A 19950-nucleotide genomic window follows, 5' to 3' on the forward strand; every position below is an offset into this window, starting at 1 on the left:
TTCCTCTAGACAATGATGGCTTTTTAATATCTTCTCGCCCTTTTTTCTCAGATCATTGCTCCGGCATTCTTTGCTGGTCTCTTCTTATTAGTTCCATGGGGCCAAGCATAGAAAGCGTCTCAAGGCGAGAGTTGAAAGCGGCCGTTGGAGAAGGTCAAGGTGACCCTGGAGAAACGACGTTCATGCTCCATCAAGAGGAGAATCAGCAAGGAACATGCAGTGTGCTGGAAGTTACTTTTTTAAAGCTCCTAGTTCCCGCAAAAAGTCATTTCTTGGTTGTTGTGTTCCTGCAAGTCATCTCCAACTTATGGAACCTATCATGGGGTTTTCTTGGCAAGATTTGATCAGAGGAGGTTTGACATTGCCTTCCCCTGAGGCTGAGAAAGTGTGACTTGCCCAAGGTTACCCAGTGGGTTTCATGGCCAAGCAGGAATCGAACCCTGGTCTCCGGAATCATAGTCCAACATTGAAACCACTATGCCACACTAGCTCTCCAAAGAGTAATAACTTGCTACTATATTTACAGTTTTGAAAAAAGGAACAATTTATTTTCCTGTTTTTCAAAAGTTACTTTCCAGTGAGTCAGACTTTAAAATAATAATATAATAATCCCAATCCTGGCCTGTGGTACACAATGTCCTCTTGTATCCAACTCATTGTCACCATAACGGCAACAACAGAGAATTAGGGATGGGGGGAATATTGAGAAATATTCCCCAAACAATGGTCAGAAAACATGTTTCTCAAGTATTGAGAAACCTTGGCAAAAGGAATTCCTGAGTGATGGCAATCTTTGCAATGCAAAATTTATTCTGCACAAAGACTGTCCTGTACCCACAAAAATCAGCACTTTTCTGCGCAAAAAATATTTGCACAGAGAACGTATTTCTGTAGAGACGTTTTATTTTCTGCACAGAAAAGAGCATTTTTCTATGCATTCTGTCTTGTGCAGACCATGCATGCTATTTCTACAGAGGTTGTATTTTGACATTATGATTGGGGTAGTGCACAAAATTTACAAGTACAGAATCAAACATCATAGCAAAATTTGGCCTGGGTTCAAGTAACAAAGCAAAAAACAAACTGACTGAATTCTGTGAGGCCAACGATTTGGTCATTGGAAACAGATTCTTCAAGCAACCGAAAAAGCAACCATATGGACATCACTTGATGGACTATATAGAAATCAAATAGACTACATAATTGGAAGCAGAAAATGGAAAAGCTCCATTCTTCCCTCAAAAATAAGGCCAGGAGCAGAGTGTGGCACAGACCATGAACTACTAATAGCAAAAGTTAGAGTAATGCTGAAGATGAACACTACATCCACCATCATGTCAAAATACAACCTGAAGACCATTACCAAAGAATTTAAAGATAATGTAAGAAAATAGATTTGCACTATTAAGCCTAGTTGACCGGATACAGAAGAACTTTAGACTTAGTTAGAAAAGGAGAAATGCATTATCTGTTTGCCAAATGCCTCAATGGAAGACAGTTGAAACTCTACAGTCAATGACCAAAAAGAAGCAAAATTGAACGGTGACAGAAACATAAGAGACCCTGAATGCAAATGTACAATGATTTGTACAAGGATAAGGAGAACTACTATAATAATCAATGCAATGGAATAGAAGCTAAAAACATCAACAACCAAAAGGATGAACAAGAGACCTCTTCAACAAGATCCAAGAAATGAAAGGAAATGTTAAACCAAGAGTGGGGATGCCTTACAACCAGCAAGGGAACATATTACAAGACCAATAAGAAATAAAAAAGACAATGGAAACAATACATGGAAGAACTATAGAAAAGAGATGAAAGGATGTCTGATTCGTTTAAAGATGAACCATATGAAGATGAACGTCCAGTTTTACAAAGTAATGTGAGATATGCCCTCAGGGCACTTGAGAGAAATAAGTCACCAAGAACAAATGGCATACCAAAAGAGATGCTTCAAGCTTCAGAGACAGAAACCAATCTGGTCCTCGCTAAAATCTGTCAACAAATTTGGAAAACAAAACAGGGGCCCACAGATTGAAAATATTCACTATATATTCTAATCCCCAAGAAAGGGGATATTAGGGGTTGCAGTAAGCACAGGATCATTGCATTCATTTCACATGGAAAGTGATGATCAAAATTCTACAACAAAGACTCATGGAGTAAGAAATTGCCAGATGTCCAAGCCAGGTTTAGGAAAAGAAGAAGTAGTAGGGATCATATAGCAAACACACACTGGATAATGGAACATAATAAGGGATTTCAGGAGAAAACCAGCCTGTGTTTTTGTAGACTACAGCAAAGCATTTGCTTGCATAGATCATGAGACACTATGGATCACTCTCCAAGAAATGGGTGCTTACCACACTATTGGATAGTTAAAGTGGTGTCAAACTGCATTATTTCTGCAGTGTAGATGTACCAGTTTGCAGCAATGGAAGTCAGTTGAAGACAAAAGGGGCAAATGAGAGGAACTAAAAAGAATGAGGATGAGTAACTGGGGCATTTAAAAAGCAGCTGAGAAGGGAGGCATTTGCAGCAATGCAAGTCAGAGAAAGTCAGAGGAAAAGATAAAGAGAGAGAGAGAGAGTAACTGGGGCATTTTAGAAGAAGCTGAGAAGGGAGGACTTTATGGTAATAAATATATAGATCCCACTTTTTCTCCAAAACTGGGACACAAAGAAAAGGTGGAGGAAGGAACAAAGAGGAGGAGAGGAGGGAGGAAGAGAAGAAGGAAGGAAGAGGAGGAGGAGAGAAAGAGAAGGAATAAGAGGAAGAAGGAGAAGAAGGGAGGGAGGGAGGGAGGGAGGGAGGGAGGAGGAGGAGGACAAGAAAAGGAGGAGGGGGAAGGGGAGGAAGAGGAGGAAGAAAGAAGAAAGGAGGGGGAGGGGAAGAATAAGATGATGAAGAGGAGGGAGGAAGGAGAAGGGAAGAGGAAGAAGAAGAAAGAAGAGGACGAGAGGGAGGAAGATGAGGAGGAGGAGGAGAAGAAAAGGAGGGAGGAAGAGGAGAAGAGGAAGAAAGAGGAGGAGGGGAAGGAAAGAAGAGAAAGAGAGGAAGGAGGAGGAGGAGGAGGAGGAGAGGGAGGAGGAAGAAAAGAAGAGGAAGAGGAGGAAGAAGAGGAAGAAGAGGATGATGATGATGAAGAGGAGGAGGGAGAGGAGAAGGGAGGAGGGAGGAGGGAGGCAGAGGGGCAGTGCCTCCATCCCCTGGCCCTCCCTCCTCCTCTCTATATATTCCCGCAGCCAGAGCCAGAGCCAGCCATTCATCCCTGGAGGGACCAAGGCAGCAGCCGCAGCCTCGTGTCCTGGAGAGGAAAGCGTAGCGGAGGCTCCAGTCCAAGTCCCTGCAGGTGAGTCCCTCTTCCTCCTCCTCCGCCTGCAGCCCCACTGGCTGCTTTCTGCCACTCCAAGTCCCAGCATCCCCAGGGAGGGGGAGGTCTGCCTCTTTGGGGGCCCTTTGAGGGACTGCAGCCCCAAGAGCCCCCAATTCTTCTCCTATCCTTGCAGTTTTGCAAGGGATTTGCTGCTGGTGGTGGGTGCCTTGCAGTCCTTCCCAGTCATTACATAGGTTCTGACTGTCATCATGGACCAACATAACCATCAAGTCCACTTGCAGGCGACCTTAAGGCCATCATGGACATTTCTGGGGCAGTCTTTTTCAGAGGGAGGATGGGTTGCCATGGTCATCCTCTGAGGCTGAGAGAATGTGACTTGCCCAAGGTCACCCAGTGGGATTTTATGGCTGAGCCAGGATTCGAACCCTGGTCCCCAGAGTCATAGTCCAACACTCAAACCACTCTGGCTTTAGCCTTCTATAAGATGCAACCAATCACATGTGAATGCTAATTTAATTGCTAGTATTAGTATTAGTATTAGTATTATTGCTATTTGTATATAATTATTATAATTACGATAACTATTACTATTAATATTAATATAATTAATATAATTACTATAGTTATAACAATTATATTATATAGCTATTATATATAACCATATAAAACCATTACATTATATTTATTACTATTATTGTTATTATTACTATTACTGTTATATTTATTATAATTAATATAATTATTATAATTGTAACAATTATATTATATAGCTATTATATATAACTATACATAGCCATTACATTATATTTATTGTCGTTATAATTAATATTACTGTCATATTTATTAATATGACTGTTCTAGTTATAACTATTATATATATATATATATATATATATATATAGCCATTACATTATATCCAAGTCTAGAATTCAACGATATAGCTGTGTTAGTCTGTAGAAGCATTATGTAGAGATCTTGTAGCACCTTTGAATGTGAATTGACATTCTCACATACCAATGGCATGCATATACACACACATATATATATATATATATGTCCCTGGTTTCCATTCCACCAAATGCATCTGAGAAAGTAGGTTTAAGTCTACAAAAGCTCATGCTACCAACCTCTTTCTTTCATTTAGTCTCAAAGTTGCGACAAGATCTTTACATACTGATTTTACAGACTAACATGGCTATATCTATGAATAATAATAATAATAATATGTATCAGAAGATATAGACTGAAATCTAGGAAAGCTCATGCTGCCAACTTCTTTCTTTTAGTTAGTCTCAAAGGTGCTGCAAGATCTCTTTCCAAGTCTAGTCCACTCTCAAACATCTCTTAACAGTCAAGACATTCTTCCTAATATTATTATTATTATTATTATTATTATTAATCTCTTTTTGTTATCGTTTGAATCCGCTTACGGAGTGATACATGTCGGAAGGAGCTTTGGTAAGGTGCGCTGGTGATAAGGCCTTCTGTGCGCTGTCATCTTTTTACAAAGGAACTTTTCCTTGTTCTGGCTGTAAGCCACTTTCCAAGAGGCACACAAGCGAGGTGGAGTTTACACACTACTTTGGCTTTGTGGTTATAATACCACTTCGCGCAGACCAAAAGAGAGCCTTTGGCCCCATACAGACAGGCCAAAATAAAGCTGCTTCAGGTCACTTTGGAGATATGCTGTTTAAACAATGCATGTGTCTTAAAGAGTCCAGAAGCTGCGCCAAAACTGTGCTCCAGTCCTTAGGACTGGAACGTCGCTTTGGCGCAGCTTCTGGACTCTTAGGACACATACACCATTGAAACGGTATGCCTCCAAAGTGACCCAAAGCAGCTTTATTTTGTCCTGTCTGTATGGGGCCATAGGCACTTTCAAAAATACATGCAAAGGTTGAGTTTTGCCTTGTTTTGCTAAGCGGCTTCTTTTTGCAGTGGAAGGATGCTTATGGGGTTGGATGCAGAAACTCCAGTGACAGGAGAAAAGGCGTCCTCTAATATAAACCCCACCAAGCGACTGGGCTGTTTTCCAGCACAAATTTTAAAGTCTTGGACATTTGCCCAGGAGACAAGCTGCCCATGCTCAGTTTGAGTCGGCTGCGCATAATATTTGCAATTCCTTGGTCATGTTTAGCCAGTGTCTTTGGGAACGGAAGAGGGGGAGCAACCTGCCATCATCGAAAGGCACCCAGTTTTTAAACAAACCCTTCCCTTTTAGTTATGGGATGCTGTTTGGATGCAAATCCCAGACAAAAGAGATGGATCCTTCAGTGAAACATGCTTTTGCTTTTTCCTTAACCAAAGACTTAACTCTTCTAGAGGAGAACGTTATTGAAAGAAGACATTGCTGACAGGCTGAAGGTGTGGTTTCCATTCTGAAATTGGCCGCAGCTTTCTGGTCAAATCAATCTTTCTTTGATTCTTTCTTTTCTTTTCTTATTTTCCATCAATGGAAATCCAAATTGGGTCATTATATTATATTATTATTCATGATTACTAATTGGAAACGTCTTCTGCGGGGCTCTTGCAACATGCAAAGAAAGTTTCCATTTCATTTCATTGCTCCTTTTTTCTTTCCACGGCAGCCTTGTGAAAGCAGGTTGGCTAGAAGTATTGTTTTATTGATCGATCGATTGATTTCATTTCCATGTCACCATTCGTCCAGAAAGGGACCCAAGGCAGCTCACAAAGAAAACCATTTAAAATTTTTACAATTAAAAATAATAATAATTAAAACCAACTAACTAAAACCAGTATAAAATTCCATTAGCAGTTTGAGTATTGGACGATGGCCTGATTCCCACTACCTTTGAAACTGGATTGCAAATCAGTTTCAACCGATTCAAATGACCCTGGTTCCCACTTGAATCGATTCGCTGAAGCGATTCGGAGAGGGGAGCAATACGCTAGACCCATTTCACCCACGTCTTTTTGGCACTGATGTTTTCCACGTCTGTTTGGATAAATCGATTACGCGCAAGTGTGAACCAGATGCGGATCGGAATCTATTTAAATTTGCCCTTCAGCCGCCTGGAGCGGGATCCATTTTGAACCAATTCATTCATGAATGGGAACCACAAGTGGGTTATTTTGCAGGGATAAAATGCGATTGGGGCAAATGTAGTGGGAACCACACTCTGCTGTCGAATAGATCCATCAATTCGGATCGCAAACCGCTTTTTTTGTAAGTGGGAATGAGGCTGATGACTTTGGAGATCAGGGTTTGATTCCCTGCTCAGTCATGGAAACCCAGTAGGTGACCTTGGATAGAGTCACATCCTCTCAGCCCCAGAAAACCCTATGATAGGTTTGCCTTAGGATCACCATAGGTCAGAAATGACCTGGAGGCACATGACACTATCCCATTCTGCCATGCAGGAATTCACAACACTCTGGTTGGGACTAACCTACACAAATTTTGGCATGAATTCTTTACATACCCTTTAATCCCAAAGTCAGACTCATTCCTGCCATTGTATTTCTGATTTCTTTATATGATTGCGATAGCCGGACAAAGAGAATCAGCTTGTGAATGTGGTGCTGGAGGAGAGCTGTGAGGACACTGGGCCACCAAAATGACAAATCAATGGGTTCAAAAACAAACCAAGCTTGAACTTTCCCTAGAAGCCAAAATGATCGACCTGAGGCTTTCACCCTTTCGTCGTACCTTTAGATGGCTTGTTGTTATTCTTGTTGATACATGTCTTCAAGGCAACTGTCACATATGGTGAGCCTACCATAGAATTTGCTTGGCGAGATTAATTCAGAGGAAGCTTGGTATTGCTTTCCTCAAAGGCTGATAGAGTGGGACCTGTGTAAGATCCCCCATTGTGTTTCCTTGTCTGATTCGAAATCCGAACCCTCCTCTCCCAGAGTCCTAGAATACATTCACATTGTAGAAATAGTGCAGTTTGGCACCAGTTTAACTGCCATGGCTCCATCCTTCCGAATCCTGGGACTTGTAGTTTGGCACACTTTGGCAGCGAAGGCCAAAGACCTTATAAAACCACAGATCCATAGGATGGAGCTACAGCGGTCTTCTGTATTATTTCTGCAGTGTAGATGCACTCTGATCTCTAAAGAAGCTATCCATGGTGCTGAATACTAACTCTAACTTAACTTTAGCATCTGGGATGGTTTCGTTAAAGTTCGGACTCAAACCCAGGGGACCTCCATAGATGACACTGTGTCCAGAAAGTGTCTGGAGACATTCTAGACTGCCTAAGACTGTTTTTGTCCTCTGCTGTGTTCCTCAATCCCTTGTTTTCCATCATTGCTCCACTGTCCAGCCCAGTTTCTTGAAAGCAGATAGTTTACTCCTTTTTTCAGCTGTTGCAAAAGGAGGAGGGAAAAGGAGCACATTTTAGGATCAAGAAAAGAGCAGAGCAGTTGCAATGATCCGACATCCCCAAATAAACCTAGGGATTGGCTCTTGCTTAAAAGGAAAAAGGAAAAATGCAGCTTATGTATTTATTGTAAGACTGGAAGCTTCCAATTAAAATTTTAATGAGCCGCGCACATGCCAGGGTCGTGTGTATTGGAAAAATCTTGATTTTGACAGCCTTCCACTTCTTAAGCAATGTTTGTTTGTTTGTTGTGGTGAATGTATCAGAAATTCCAAAACAAAACGGATTATAACACTTTGAAAAAATATTTAGGATTTTGGGTTCTAATGATGAATATTCATTTGTGTTCTTTCTCTTTCACCAAATCTGCAGGTTAGATTGGAAGCAGTTGGGTATATACTGTACTAACAATAAATGTCGGCATCTCCAGACATTTCAATCTGTTGCAACTGACAAACTCCCTAAAGATTAGTCCTGCTTCCGGCTTCTGCCACAATGCAGAATGAGTGCACTTTGGCACCTCTTCAACTGTCATGGCTCAGTGCTATGGAATTCTGGGATCAGTAGTTTTGTGACCTAGTTAACTATGGCCTGATACAGACAGGCCAAAATAAAGCTGCTTCGGGTCTCTTTGGAGGTATGCTGTTTAAATGATGCATGGGTCCTAAGAGTCCGGAAGCTGCGCCAAAGCTGCGCTCCAGTGCTTAGTATTGGAGTGTGGCTTTGGCGCAACTTCCGGACTCTTAGGACCCATGCATCATTTAAACAGCATACCTCCAAAGAGACCTGAAGCAGCTTTATTTTGGCCTGTCTGTATCAGGCCTTTATCTGTCAGAGGGCTCTGATGCCACAACAAACTACAAACCCCAGGATTCCATCACACTGAGCCATGACAAAGTGGTGCCCAACTGCATTAATTCTTCAGTGTAGATGCCTCCAAACCTGGTAGCTGCACCAATGTCTAGTCCTTGGCAGGCTCTATCTTATATATATAAAACAGCTTTGTTCATTGAAATAACTCCAGGTTTTCTTTTCCTACAGCGCCAGCGTTTTTGATACCCGAGGCATTTTCTTTCTTTCTTTCTTTCCTTGGCTGCCTGGCAAAGATGAGGAAAAAGTGGCGACTGGAGAACATGAGGTTTGTTTTCGCCTGCGTGCTCTGCCTCCTCTTCATCGAGGGAAGTCAAACCGAACAAGGGAAATGTGAGTAACCGCCTTTGTCGTGAACAGGCAAGGTAGCATTTCACTGGAGATACGGGAGATGTCTGTTGGATTTGGAAATTGCTGTAAGTTTACCCAGTTCGCCACCCCCAGAAATGAATGTGGAACCAAACGCAGCTTGCAAGTTAGAAATCCTCATCTCTATGAGTTTGTGATCTCATAATAAATAGTATAGATCTTAAAAATGCATGCAAATAGGCCTCAGTTCTAGGGTGGGAAGAATCTGTCCCACCCCATTTAACTCTGAAATATATGTATTTTCCTCCCATCGACTTGGAAGACCAAGTAGTCTTCCTAGTTTTGTTGGACTGTAAATCCCAGCAGCCCTACATTGTCGGTGACAACTGAGCAATTTCTAGAGAGCCACATGTTTCCCATTCCTGAATTAAAGTGTCAGAAAAATATGTGTCTCAGAAATGCATAAGTTGAGGAAAATGCACCGGGAAAGCAATACCAATTTCCATGCAAAGAAGAAAAACCCTTTGCCATCTTGCATGGCTCCAAACTTTGTGGTGGATAGCAGAGAACCTCAACAAAGTTGTGCTTTGTTGGTTTACACACCTCTGTATTTTACCATGCCTCTGTGTGAGTTTTCTCTGGTGCCTGGCAGCTCACAATAGAATCTAGATGTCGGAGTAGAGGAAAGGAATAGAAGGAGATAGATGTAGGGTCATGAAGCTTCTGTTGCTGATCAGCTGCATTAAAATAGCTGCGAGGTTTTTAAAATAGCAACGGAAGTGCTTGTTTCCACAAATCCTTTGTCCAAAGATGAGTGTTGTGTTTCACACACACACACACACAAACCCTAATAGACAGCCAATGGGAGAAGAACACAAAGATCTGGTTCTGAGATCGCCGAGGTCAGGAGCAAAGAATTAGCAGCTGCTGTTTCCAAACCCATCTGCGCACTTGATCCCCGTCCAGCCGCAGATGGAATGTCTTCTGCAGAAAGAAATCTTCTGAAATGCGATGGAAAATGGAAAATGTTCTGGAAAAATTTTCCATTGGTGCATTTTTCCATGGAAAAAAATAATAAGATCTTTCCATTTAGGAAACGACATTAATCATAAAATTAATTGGGAACATAATGAACGGCTATGGCATGGGACACATTGAGCAACAAGAATGGGTATAATAGCCATCAAATATTAAAATTGTCACAGATTTTTTTCCAAGATGACTATTCATGGAAAGCATCAGATCCTGTCTGATCTTGAAAGCTAAGCAGAGTCAGCTCTGGTTAGTACTTGGATGAGAGGTCACCAAAGAATTCTAGATGTTGTAAGCTACATTGCAGAGGAAGGCAGTAACAAACCAATTCGTGACCGTTTCTGCACTAAAAAAGGCCTATGAATTTGATGGGATTGCCATAAGTCAACAGGCAACTTGAAGGCACATATGCACACACCTAGGAAATGCAAAAGTTCAGGCATAGTGGTTTGAATGCTGGACAAGATTCTAGAGACCAGGGTTCAATTCTTCGCTCAGCCATGAAACCCGCTGGGTGACCCTGAGCAAGTCACACTCTCTCAGCCTCAGGGGAAGGCAACAGCAAACCTTCTCTGAACAAACCTTGCCAAGAAAACCCCATGATAGGTTCACCTTGAGGTTGCCATAAGTCAGAAATGTCTTGAAGGTGCACAACGACAACAAGCGCATGCTCGACGTGTTGTAGCCACGGTCGACAAGCAAGGAAGAGAGAGCCCCTTCTCTACCTCTGACCCAGCATCTCTCGCAAGTAGCCAAACACAAAAGGGAAGAAGGAGATGGCCGTGGTCCAAGGGAGACATTCTCTCTGCCCGACTGAGCTTATTCACAAGAACGAGCTGTGCAAATAGTTTTGTCCAAAGGCCGAGCATCACTGAGGGCTTGTCATTGGCCTCTCCAGTTCACTGCTCCGCAGAAATGAAAGCCTCATTCATCCTGGGGGGACTGAAGTGGAAGCAGATCTTTTCACATGAGCCACCACCACCAGTACCAATAGTGTCCCTGACATCTCTCCTCTCTGGTTTCGAGTGGAAGGAAACGAAAGTAGACTGTAGCCACCAGGGTCAAAGTGCCAGTCTCCAAAGGTTGCCCTCTAATACGACAGGTATGCTTCACAGGCGAAAACCGGGATCCATGTAGCCAAGCAACATCAAAGTGTAGTTCTGATGGCAAAAGGTACTGACAAAGAAGAGCCACAACAAGCAAGAAGAGGCTTCAGTGGTTTGCTTTTCCCTGAACCTACTGGGAAGGGCAAAAGCAAACTGCTGAAGCCTCTTCTAACTTGCCTTCAGTTTACTTGAGTTGCCACAAACTGAGTTCAAAATGTAAAGGCGGTCTGGACTCCATTAGCTCAGCAGGGGAGAGAAAGAGGGAGGCAGTATCATGCCCTTCCCAGTCAGCTTAGGCAAAAGCAAACAACTGCAACCTCTCCTGACTTGTATGTTTTTCATGAATAATGTTTGCCATTTTGACCGCTCTCTGATGTTGCTTGGCTACACACATCTCAGTTTTCACCTATGAAATGTGGGAGGACTAGTGATGTAGTTTGACACTGGGCATGGACCCTCACCCTGCTGTTGCCCAGACCCTTTGCATGCCTATTGATGCTTCCCCTTGCTCCCTGTTTCAGATTCAGAAACCTTCTGTGTGTTTCAAGACAAGAAGTATCGGGTTGGTGAGAGGTGGCACCCCTACCTGGAGCCCTACGGAATTGTTTACTGCGTTAACTGTCTTTGCTCGGAGGTATGCTTCTTGCGGCTGGTTGTGGGGCTGTAGAATTCTGTTTTGGGGGTCCTCTACCCAAAAATAGCCCATGAGTATTATAAATAAACATTATTATTACTAACCCGCACCTTGGAATTGCCCCCAAACCAATGAGAAGTGACGTGTCACTTTCATTTGTCCAAAACTATGGCCATGTGATGATACACAGTGACTGTCTCAAAGGGTTGTGGACTCTTCCTGTTTGGAGGTCTTCAAGCAGAGGTTCAAAACACACTGCAGAAATAATTGAACCAGGACAGTTCAAGCGGTCTCAAACTGGGTTATTTCTGCAGTTTGCTTTGGACCAGAGTTCGGAGGACCGTATTTCAGGACTGCTTTAGCTGTATATTCTTGCTTGGCAGGGGGTTGGAGTAGATGGTTCTTCTGATCCCAGCCAACTCTATGTATGACTCTATGGCCCACTGGAGCTCCAGAGAAAATGAAAATGGGGCAGTGCAGTCCTACAGTATTCATTCTGTGCCCACCCTTGCCCTGTTCCGCCCTACTTTGTTCATCTGACTGGAATGATGCAAAAAGACATACCTTTTCCCATCTGTATGGGTCCATTGCTTTGTCTCATAGAATTCAGCAGAAGCCACGGAGAACTAAGTAAATCCACATTTGCAGAATGAACTCTTAGCTTCATTTTCTTGGGCAGCATACAATGTGGCTCCATTTTTAAGAAGGAAGGCAAGTTTCCGAGCCCAGTCCAACTTGCACTGCAGCGGATGGACTATATTATATTTTGGAAAGAGAGCAAGTTTTTTTAGAGGCAACATTCTGGGCAATGATACTGAAATGCTTCCACTTGGCTGTGTTCATATGGAGCGGGTCATTTATTTTTAATCGGTTTTGTTTTGTTCATTCTTCAGAGGTTTTTAAATAGATCTTTAACATCTTTTTTAAATGTTTAGACACCCTTCCCATCTTCTTTTCGAGTTCAGCAAGTAACCCACTGAAATTTGTAATACTGTATTATGTAAAATGCAAGGCAAGGCACTTCTAAACACCCCTTCACCAAACCGTATATCCCAGGATTCCACAAAACAGGGCCCTGACAGCTAAAGTGGAATCGAACTGCTGTAATTGCATGGTGTGTAGATGCATGAATATACTAAACTGTTGAAACCCCAAAGGCGTTTCAGAAATAACTGTTTTCTTCTTTCATCAGAATGGGAATGTGCAATGCAACAGAATAAGATGCCCGAACCTGCACTGCGCCAGCCCCGTCCATGTCCCCCAGTTGTGCTGTCCCCGATGCCCAGGTAATTTCTATTTCCAGTCAAACAAAACGCCGCGAAGTGTACCCGGCTAAGGATGTCGGAGCAGAGCAAACAGACAAATTCCCTGTCTAAAAATAACAATGGAATGCTTTCATGCAGCAAACCCTGTTATACACTCCATTTATGACAAGAGAGGCCTGTATTCTCAGGAGAGGATTGGCTGGGGGCAGCCGACAGAGAATGTTAACCCCCCTCCCATACACAGCTTTCAGCTCCAATGCCTGTTAGCCCCCCCCCCCCTTTGCTCATTTCATTGAAGCAAGTCCCCTTCCAGTGAACCTCCTTAATAATGCTGCTATCTTCCCCTGTCTCTGCAAAATGCTCCATTTTAAGGGGGCACCCAGTACTAAAAAATGGGCCTAGTGTACAGTAAGCGATGTGCCCAAACTCTGGAGCTTTTACCGTGAGGTCTGGCTGAATGCATGCTACCAAAAGCAACACATTAAAAGTATTACAGAAATACGTATTTAAAATATCATCACCTAGAGAGCTCCTGGTCACATTCAGACAGATCCCAGGACTTGAGAGGCATTCACACTCATTCTTTTTGGTTCCGAGGAGATGCGGATCGCCGCACTTCTGCATATCGGGTTCCTTGCTCCCATTTTGTTTTGGGTTGGCGAATCTCTTCCGAGTCATTGTAAGTCCTTTGTTATTCATTCATGGCATTGTTTCGGGATAAAATGGAGACGTCTCCATTCTCCTGAATGATACAGAGCAATCTGAATCGATTCGGAAGCTTATTCATGCTGCCAAAGATGTGGATCAATGCAGATCCTTCAGGAAAACTTGGGGAAAATCTTGAATATTGAATATCTTGGGTTAAGAAATCAAGACATCATCCACAGAGGGACTGTGTGGTCTAGTAGTTAGAGTTCTGGAATAACACCAGATTCGAATCTTCACCCTGAAACCAGCCTGGATGATCTTGGTCCATTCCCTCTTTCACTCTCTGCACTTGACTCATCTCACAGCTTGTTGAGAAATTAATGTAATGGGGAGGAAAGCCTTGTGTCCATGCCTCTAATTCATTGGAGGACAGACAGATGTGCATAGAACTAAGTATCAAATAAATGGATCTGTGTCCCCTGCCCTGAGTGTTGCCTCTTGGCAGACTATCCCAAAGGCCATCCCTGGGCCCCAAAGGGTAACAGAATGGCTGGTTTCTCTGGAAGAAGGCAACCGATCTCAGCATCAGCCGTGTACAAATGGAGCCTTTTCTTGCAACCTCGCTTAGCTTCATAATTAGGCAAGGGAGCTGTAAATCGGAGAAGCAGAGAGCTGGCAATGTTTATGGCTATATAAACTGGGTCATACCCTGCATAATAAACTCCCCCAGACTGTACATTTATTATACATCATTGTTAAGAGCCACTGTACCCATGCAGACGAAGCGAGATCTTTCTCGGGTGGGTTGCAAAATTTCCCGACATGGCCTCACGTCTGGGAGGCTGGGCGCGCTCCCTCAGCTCCGGACGCCTTCTCCCCGACTCCCCATTTCTAGTTATTAAAAAGGTAATACGCAGCATTGCAAAAGGGGCATTTGTTCAATCTTCTCTAGGGGGCTACAGACTCACTCTGTTGTGGTAGGGTTGCCAAATCCCAGGGCCTGGCCCAGAGACTCCAGTTTTCATAGGTCAGCCTGGAGACGAGGGTCCTGATTCTCCAGTTTTGAACAGCTCAGATCCAGCAGAAAGAAAGGAGCTGTATACAGATCCCCAGCTGTGCTATTAGAGCACCAACATGCTATAGTTTCTAAAGCTTCTTTGATTTATTGCTGCAGCTTGTAATGCATCTCCAGGGAGGTCTATGTATTTACTTAGTTAGCTTCCTCCTTCCTTCTCAGTCCTTGTCGCACCAGGGCTCACCTTCCACTCTGCTTCTGCCTTCCTATCAGGCTAGGTCTAATCTTCCTTCTCCCATCCAGAATAATCACCTTGCTCTGGGAAGTTCCTCTTGCAGAAAAGGTTTCTCTCTTAATTTCAAAGCAGGAAATTATGGCAGGCTGTGAGAAAATGGGGTTGTTACCCTAGTGGTTAAGTGTCTGGTCCTTGTGGTGGCATTCTTGGGAGTTCAGATCCCGATAAGTAAATAAATCCTAGAATCTTACAGCTATAAAATGCTGTAGTTGTGTAGTGTGGGCACCTTTCTGGTGACAAATAACCTGGTGTTTGCAGACCATATGTGACAACAAACTTTCTCATGAGCCTTTGGTGGCATTTAAAGAGACTTTAGGAGAAGTATCCAATCTCTGTGGTATCTAAAGGTGGCATCTAAGGAGATTTTAGGAAGCGTATCCAATCTCTGTGGCATCTAAAGGAGGCATCTAAAGAGACTTTAAGAGAGGTATCAAATCTGTGCTGTTGGCTGCCCTCTGAGAAAAATTATCTCCCAGCCTTAACAAATGCAAACTGAAGAATATCCTTTTAATGGCGCACCCATCTGTGTCCATCAAACTTCTTTTCTCCCCCTTTATGCCTTTAGTTTTTTGTTTTCTTTTTCAAACAAGGCAAACACAGGAAATTAAGCCGCTTGCACACCCATAAAGGCAAAAGCATTAGAAGACTAGCTTTCATTCCAGAAACCTGAGCATCGAGTGCTGAAACTTCGCCATTAACTTGATACAGTAGTAGGCCAAGGTGGCTTGGTTTTGTACCGTGCCGCTGGTTTAATCGCTCCGAGCCATGGGTGATCTCCGCTGTGCTACCGGCTGGCTGTGTTAAAAGACAAGTCGCTGGATTTGGTGGGCTTTTGCAAGCTTACAAGAACCCTTGAAGTTGCCTTCGAAAAAGCCTTGGGCTGCCTAATGTGTTTGACACCTGTCTCTTAAGGCTGTGCACATCTGGAGGCAGTTAGCGTCCCCATTTGCAGTTGGTTGACGCTGGATCCCTTCCCAATCCCTTCTCGCTGCTTTCAGCTGCAGAATAAAAAAAGAAAGGAACCCAAACTCCACAAGTCGAGTTTAGAAAGAGAATCCTGAGCCCCTGCCCAAATCACTTTGTATTTTATTTAAATATTAAATTACAGTCTGCTTAAGGACGGGGAGCTGAAACTCCAGGCGGTCAAATTTATCTACAGACGGAGCCTTGGTTTTCTTCAAAGGCCATGTAAGTCCTTGGAACGTTTCCCATTTGCTCCGAAAACAACAGCACCCAGTAGTTCTGACGTTAATTAATATAAAAGCAGGCTCCTTGTTAAAAAATCAAATCAAATCAATAAAATCAGAGGGGAAATGTGCGGCCCTGGTTCTGTTTTTTTCAAAAGCAGTCTTTCATTGTTTGAATATTTTGCAATTGTAATTGTATGATCATTTAGAATATTGGGAAGGTTAACCTGGACCTAAGCTTTCTAGCAGTGGTTCCCAAACTTTGGGATCCAGATGTTTTGGACTTCAGCACCCAGAAGCCCCTGCTAGCTTGGCCAATAGTGAGGAATTCTGGGAGCTTAAGTCCAAACCATCTAGAAGACTAAAGTTTGGGGATCACTGCTTTATAGGTCATGATCAGCACTTTGGATCAAGCTGGTGTTACACTGACATAAGCCACTAATGGGATGCCAGCTAGTAATTGTGCTCATGTTAGGAAACTGTTTCCTTTCATTGGTCATGGTGTATTTGTGGACAGCTTTCCAGTCTGTGCACTTTTATCATGTTCATGTTCTTGTTCTTGTTGCATCACCAGCTCGGAAACTTACAAGAATGCATTCCGATCTGCATTTGGTTTGTGCAAAGCGGATACGTTCTGGCGGAGGACAAAAATGAATGGAAAACTATTTCTCACCCAGCCCTAATGTTGTTGCAAGAAGATCACAGTGAGCTTTTGTTGTGTGATAATGCAAGCCAGGATGCCCAGACGCCTGCCCTTCGCACATGTGGGCTGATGTCTTGGCCTCTCCAGACCAGAATAAGTTGCATGTTGTCTTGGCCACACCAGTGACTCAGTCTTTCCCTTCCTTTCACATTGGGTTGTGTACATAGTTTACTTTGAAACAAAGCAAAATATTTTGCACCATGAAAGGAGCTAAAATTTCCAACTTGTTTTGCATGCATTGGCTCCATTTTTGTTGTTACTGCTGCTGCTTCTGATAATGATGAAGATTATGATTTTGCACTGGATAGTCTAAGCCTACCCACATTCTCACAACAACCCTGTCAGGTTGAGTCAGGTTGCAGAAATATAGCAACTGACATAAAGTTCCCCTCAATGAGGTTTGGGGCTGAGTGACATGTAGACCTTGAGGTCTTTTTTTATGGTCATCAGACCCTTCTATTATAGTTGTGCTTGTTGTGTGTCTGCAAGTAGTTTCTGACTTTTGTTGACCGTAAGGCGAGCCTATCAAGATGTTTTCTTGGCAAGATTTGTTCAGAGGAGGTTTGCAAATGACTGAGAGAGTGTGACTTACCCAAAGTCATCCTGTGGGTTTCTGTGTGGGTTGTGTTGTGCTGTGTGCTTTCAAGTCATTTCTGACTTAGGGTGACTCTGTCATCGGTTTTCCTTGGCAAGGATGGTGAAAAGCCCTTGGAAGATTGCCCTGATTTAGTCTTTTGCTTTAACCACTACACTTCACTACACTGTCATTCAATCTCAATAGTCCACTTTATAGCAATTCCCAAACTTTGTTCCTCCAGATGTTTTGGACTTCAGCTCCCAGAATTCCTGACTGTCCACCAAGCTGGCTGGGGCTTCTGGGAGCTGAAGTCCCAAGCTCTTGGAGGACGACCTTAAAACCTTTTGTTATTTCCAATCTCCACCGCCATCCAAGAAATCTAGAGGCCAGGCATTTCCACATTTTAGGTCTGGATTATGCAGCTATTATTAACAGAACTGGCATTTTGCAAAGCCAATGCTTTGTAAAACAGGCTGGCTGTCAAGATCCATCCAGAAGCAACCAACAGTATGGCTGCGGGTTCATTTGGCAGGAAAAGATCCCATCCCTCTCAGTAACTGAGGCTGGGTGACTTTGAACATTGATGTTGAAAAGGCCTTTTTTGTAAGGCTGGCGACAAGAAGTGACTATAGGATCCTGATTTTTTATCTCCCCAGATGTTCTGGGGCTGAAACAAACCAAAGGAGCATTGAGGTGAGGGCAAGCAGAACATGCTTTATGGTACAACTCTGAGTTTTACTCAGGAATCAGCCCCATTGAACTCAGTGGGTGCTACTACCAGGCTTGAGAGCCAGTGTGGTGTAGTGGTTTGAGAGTTGGGCAACAACTCAGTAGACCATGGTTCAAATCTTTACTTGGCCATGGAAATCTACTGGGTGACCTTTGGCGAGTCACATACTCTCAGTCCCAGGGACCTTTGTGATAAGTTTGGTTCCCCAACAGGCACACAACAGCAACACCCAGTCTGAACTAGGCAATGTTATTTTGTTGGACCACAAATCCTCCATCCACTGGTTCCACAGGGGTATTCCAGATGGTCCATGGAGCATTGAATTGCTTGACCAATGAGGTCTTGTCCTGAAGGAGAGAGTGAGAAGATGGTGGCAGTGATGGTGATGATGGACAAGGGCAAGGGATGATAATGCAGATGATGGAGATAAGAAGAGAAATTTGTTGTTGATGATGGAGATGACGGAGTAAGAGAAATTTGTTAATCTCACCAGGTCAGCTTTCATTTATGGTGACCGTATGAATGGCCCTGGAGCTCCTGTGATGTCTTCCCATTACCTGGGCCCTCTGTGGCAATGCCAGGTGGTTGCTCACATGCACATCCCACTGTGCCACCCAGCACCACTGACGCAAGTCATTCACTGTAAGGTCAGAACAAGGTGCCCAGCGTCAATCACATGGCTAACCACCTCATTATGAATTGAGAGCAAGCAACCCACACCACTGGTGATGGCGCCATGTGGCACAGCAGGACACATTGTGAACAGCTGCCTGGCATCACAACAGAGGACTCTGGATCTTCTGGGAAGATCAAAAGCAAAAGGTATGCTATTTTAAACTGTTATAAGAGAGCTATGTGCAGGGTTGATGCCGAACTGGCCAGATGTTGTCCAGACACTTTGCACCAGAACCAGGGACTGAGCCCTACACTGTCAGAACTATTTGACATAGGAATGTGGGAAGGATGGTTTTGGTCCATGCAGACAGGGCAAGATTTGTTCAGAGGAGGTTTGCCATTGCCTTCCCCTGAGGCTGAGAGGGTGTGACTTGCCTACGCTCCCCCAATGGGTTTCCATGGCCAAGCTGGGATTTGAACCCCGGTCTCCAGAGTCACAGTGCCACACTGAAAACACTACACCACACTGTAAAACCCAGGATTTTGTAGGGTGCAGCCACGGCAGTGAAGTAGTGTCGAAGTGCTGTAATTGTATAGTGTGAAAGAGGATTAGAAACACAGTATCTGGAAGGGGTGCTCCCATGAATCCCCACTTGTGCAAACATGTGTCCAGATTGCTGGTATTGGCTGAATTTGCATTGAACATTGTAGCTTTGTGTGACCCTCGTGCCTCTTATTGAATGGCACAGTGCCTGCTGTGAAAGCAGACTCCAAAATGCTGAAATTTTTAATCTTTGGGGCACAGGCTTTGTGGCAATAAAAACTCACCAAGAACATATCGATATCGAAATGTGCTTTCCAAGCCGTAGGGACTCCTCTGCGCATATGAGACTGAAGCATATTGGGTTTCATGCCTCTCGTACAACACCAGCGACCTGACATTTAATTTTTACCTGACTTCAAAAGGGTATTCAAAGGCTGGAGGCACCAGCGTGCCAAAATAAACGGTTTACAACTGAGCCCTCCAAATGTCGCCGTTTTAGCTCACATGCCTATAATTTGAAACCTCTTGCTCTTTTGGTTGAATGCCCAGCTGGATGCCTGAAACGACAACAAGGCAAGCAAAACCCTCTCCTGCATTCCTCAGTAGCAGAATAATTCTGGAGGGTTTCTTTCTGACATGATATTATGGCACGGATGAAAAAGGTTTGAAGCCATCTATGCATTTTGCAGGTGGGAAGGAAAACAGTCTTGTGCCACACTGAGCTTCTATAT

General features: G+C 43.5%; 1 protein-coding gene across 1 annotated transcript in view; it reads left to right on the top strand.

The window, feature by feature from the left end:
- Positions 1 to 3278: 3278 nt before the first annotated feature.
- The window catches only part of LOC149308791 (chordin-like protein 1), a 35539-nt gene continuing 18867 nt past the window's right edge, over positions 3279 to 19950 (top strand). The window contains exons 1-4 of the mRNA XM_089536470.1: positions 3279 to 3355; positions 8731 to 8892; positions 11528 to 11640; positions 12833 to 12926. Of these exons, the coding sequence (XP_089392596.1) occupies positions 8796 to 8892; positions 11528 to 11640; positions 12833 to 12926 (304 nt within the window). The 5' untranslated portion in view covers positions 3279 to 3355; positions 8731 to 8795. The remainder of the gene's footprint in view (positions 3356 to 8730; positions 8893 to 11527; positions 11641 to 12832; positions 12927 to 19950) is intronic.

Source organism: Sceloporus occidentalis, unplaced genomic scaffold, assembly GCF_023333645.1.
Source record: "Sceloporus occidentalis isolate IW3139 unplaced genomic scaffold, rSceOcc1.0.p SCAF_8, whole genome shotgun sequence".
NCBI classification, from domain to species: domain Eukaryota; kingdom Metazoa; phylum Chordata; class Lepidosauria; order Squamata; family Phrynosomatidae; genus Sceloporus; species Sceloporus occidentalis.